This window comes from Charadrius vociferus, unplaced genomic scaffold (assembly GCF_000708025.1).
Source record: "Charadrius vociferus isolate BGI_N301 unplaced genomic scaffold, ASM70802v2 scaffold398, whole genome shotgun sequence".
NCBI classification, from domain to species: domain Eukaryota; kingdom Metazoa; phylum Chordata; class Aves; order Charadriiformes; family Charadriidae; genus Charadrius; species Charadrius vociferus.
In genome coordinates this window covers 292482-296321 of record NW_009649571.1, presented here as the reverse complement: position 1 = coordinate 296321, position 3840 = coordinate 292482, and the positions used below count along the sequence as shown (strand labels likewise).

General features: G+C 62.1%; 1 protein-coding gene across 1 annotated transcript in view; it reads left to right on the top strand.

The window, feature by feature from the left end:
• The first annotated feature begins 3610 nt into the window (after positions 1 to 3610).
• Positions 3611 to 3840, top strand: part of ABCA2 (ATP-binding cassette, sub-family A (ABC1), member 2) — a 28961-nt gene continuing 28731 nt past the window's right edge. Inside the window, 1 exon segment of the mRNA XM_009890297.1 lies at positions 3611 to 3647. Within this exon segment, the coding sequence (XP_009888599.1) occupies positions 3611 to 3647 (37 nt within the window).

Genomic DNA, 3840 nt, shown 5'->3' with positions numbered 1-3840 from the left:
AGGGGGGGGGGGGAGGGTAACGAACTGCTGCTCCCCAGCTGGCAATGCTCTCTCCTCTTCCCCCTCCCAAATATCCTGCGGGCCTGATCCTGCCTGCTTTCCCTCGCTGGCAGCCCATGAGCACCAGGCCCTGCTCTGCCCTGGTGGCCGGAGCACCAGGGGCCGCCTGGGCCAACTGCGGGCAGGGCTGGGCCAAGGACTGCTGTGCAGGCAGGTGCCCGCTGCACGGGCACCACTGGTGGCCCCAAAACAGGCGAAGGGGATGATGTTCTTTGGCTGAGTCATCCCTGCTCCTTACCCTGAGCACAGCTGTGTGGCCACAGTGAGGGGCTGCCTGGCACCACTGTGCCACGGACCCCTGCCCATGAGGGTGAGCCGGCTGGCACAGCTATGCCCTGGCATCTGCTGGCCCTTGGCAACTGACCCGGACCTGCCCACCATGGCTGGTGGGGTTACAAACTGAGAGTGCGCTTGTCTTTTGGGGACCTGTTTCTCCCTGGCCCTCCCCAGCCCCGTGGGCAGTAGTGTGCTGTAGAAGGATGAGGAGCCCAGGCTCAGTCACCCCCATGTGTGGGGACTGTCATCGGAGTGCCCTGCTTGCTGCAGGCAGGGTGGCAGGGGAAGGACTAGCTCCTCCTCACCCACCCATTGGTGCTGTATGTGCACTGGGCATGCAGAGGACCAGCCATGTGCCGGGGCACGAGCTGCCCCCAGTGCTATGGGTGCTCATGGAATCAGTGCAGCCCCCAGGGCAGTCATGCCCTGAGTACCTGTGTGCCCTGTGCGTGTCACCTACTTCCTCGTGCTCCTGCTGCATGCAAATCGCAGGGTCACCTCATGTTCCTCATCTGCACAGGGGACATCATCCTGCCTGCTCCTGGGGGAGTGCTGCCCTCTCCCAGCAGCCCAGATGCAGAGCTGCCAGCACTGGCCGGCCAGGGCAGCGTCGATCCCCATGCCAGAGCCCAGCCTTGTACCCCTGCCATGCTCTCCCAGGGTGGATCCCCCAGCACAGCTCTGCCCTGGCCACCTCCAGAGCTGGATGTTTCACTGAGCAAAACCTGCCCTGTATCCCACTGGGTTGATCCTGCTGCAGCAGGCAGAGGCTGGGGGGATTGGAGCGGAGAGGGGGGGATAAGCATGAGACCCCTCCCCTGCTGGGGGTCCACTTAGGGGGTTGCTGGGCTTCTCCCAGCCTCACAGGGAGCGTGGTGTGTGCTGTGTCCGTGCCCTTGCCCTGCCAGCTGTTGCCCGATGGCACAGCCCCGTGCAGTGGGGTGCTGCCCTGGGGTAGGTGCCGCATTGTGGTGCGCTTTCCTCCTGGCAACGTGCAGAGTAGCAGCCCCGATGCTGTGGGATGGGATGGGGAGCAGACACCTCGTGTTTGGCTGAGAGTGCTGGGCTGGGACTCAGGAGAGCTGGGGCCAGTTCTCTGCACTGTCCCTGAATGCCGGTGGCCCTGGGGGTGTCCCCATTTTCCCTGGCACCAGGGGCTGTTTGGGGAGCCATGTTGTGGCGAGGCGCAGCGGTGGTTTTGGGACAGAATTTGTCTGGTGAGGGTTTGACTGATGCGGGTACAGGGAGGCTGCGTGCCTTCGAGAGAGGTGTGCTTCTGACGCAGGATGCCATGTCACCCACTTCTGCAACCCCCTTTGTCACCTGGCGAGAGTGATGGCTGGGTACTGTCCTGTGGCACCTCTGTAAGGTCTCGTGCCTAGCGTTGGATGTTGCCCAGTGTGGCTTTGCTGTTCTGGGGGCTGCTCTGGGGTTTGGCTATGATTTTATTCTTCCCAGGGCCAAAATTCAGGCAGGAGCTTGAATGGGGTGATGAGGGTCTGAGTAGAACAGCATCAGCGGTGCTTAGTGGAGGGCAGCCAGGACTGTGGGTGCCCGAGGATGAGCACCCTGGGGTGTTGATGGCAGCCCTTGGGTGGTGCAGGCTGTGCCATTGTCTATGTCACCTTGTCTGTGCTGGGACTGGGGGGTGAGCTCGGTGGTGTTTATTTTAAGGGATGGGCTTGCCAGTGACTTTCGGTAGCTGGTTTAAACCTACATTGGATGTAAAATTAACAGGTGATCTCTCAAAAGTTATGGCAGGCACAATTCAGGGTATTCGGCCACCTTCCCTGTGGCTCTCTGTGCCCATGTGTTTGGGACAGGAAGGTGACAACAGCTCTGAGGTGCTGGTGACGGCAGTATGCTGCCGGGTTTTGTTTGGCCCTGGGGAAATGTTGGTGGTTCAGGGCTCTTTTGGAGGAATGACGAGCAGAAGCTGAGGCTGTGGGTGCTCCGTTGGTGTTGCAAGCATGTTGGTGGGGCTCCCGGGGTGTGTACCCTGGGGTTGGGAGGAGGATGAACGTAGGGCAGGGGAGAGCCAGGCAGTGGCATGGCTGCTTTGCCCTGTGCAGGGTTAGTGCCTTCTGCTCCTCAGCCAAGAGCTGGGAAGCTCCCACCAGGCAGAGGAGTTGTGCTGGCAGCTCTGCCCTTTACTCCCTGGCCAGTGGGAGAGGAGCTATGGGACCTTCTGTCTGCAAAATAAGAAAGGCTGAAATTTGGGGTACTGGGGTGGCTCACCCAGCTGGTGGGACTCTGCTGCAGCAGCGCCTGTGCTGGGGTGCAGCGTCCCTGGGGGCCAGGGCACCCCGTGCTGGCAGAGGCACTGCCATGTCCTCCTGCTGGTCTGGGTGGGGGCTGGTGCCTGATCCAGCAGCAGGGATTGGGCCGGCAGGTGCTGCCCCGGCTCAGGGTGCTCTTTGCCCCCCTGCTGTTTGCAGCTGGTGCAGGGACAGACACACACACGCAGGCTTGGCAGCATGGTGCTGGCGAGGCAGTGCTGGGCAGTGTTCCCGTGAATCCCTCCCTGCTCACAGGGTGGCCATGGGGGCACCTGTTGTAGAGCAATTGGTGGCCTTGGTGGCCCAGAGTGTGGGTGGCCATGAGCTGGCAGGCCTGCAGGGCTCTGCCTCGCTCCCTGCCCACAGGGAGAGGCTACGGGGTGGCTGGCACCTTCCTCCACAGTGCGGCTGCCAGCACCATCCCGCCTGTGCTCAGGCTGGGCATCTTGTGCTGGCGGGAGGGTGGCTGTGTCCCAGTGCCATGTGCCAGTGCAGGAGCACTGCCGCGTGGCCCCGGGACACAGCACTACTGATAGCATGGCCCCCTCGTCCTGGCACGCTGGTGCTCAGCTGACACAGAACTGTGGGGCTGGCACGGGGGAGAACCATGCTTGGCTCTCCTGGAGCCCTCGGCTCTGGCATGCCAGGACCGGGCTCAAGAGAGGTGTTGGCAAAACCCAGTGGGGATTTCTTCCTCCTCCTCCCTGAGGCACGCCACTGGGCTGGGTGGGAGGGAGGGAATGTGCCCTTGCTGGGGACACGTGGCAGTGGGACAAGAGGTGATGGGCACAACTTGCTCTGAGCAAAAGTGCTGTGTGGTTGGTGGCCCTTGGGCCCGGCCTTGGCTGTCCCCATGGCTGAGGGCACAGGCAGTGTGACCTGGGTGGGTGTCTGTGGGCTGGCCTGGGGTGGGGGCTCGGCTTGGCCCGGTGGGTCTGCCTGACCACGGAGCCTCACTCACCCACCGGCTGCAGCATTTGTTTTGCCCAATGACCATGGCTTCATCCACCTGCGCTTCCAAGCTGTGGGCAAGTAAGTGGGTATTGAACAGCCATTAAAGTCTGGAACCATCAAAAAGTTTAAGATATTTCTGCCTGCCTTAAAATGCTGTTGGAAAAGTTGGGCTGTTGATTCTCAAGGAGCTGAGCCCCATCCCCTGGGGCTTCTGTGGGCCAGCACCTGCTGCTGCCGGCTCAGTGGGCAGCACCGGGACCTGCAGGAGAGG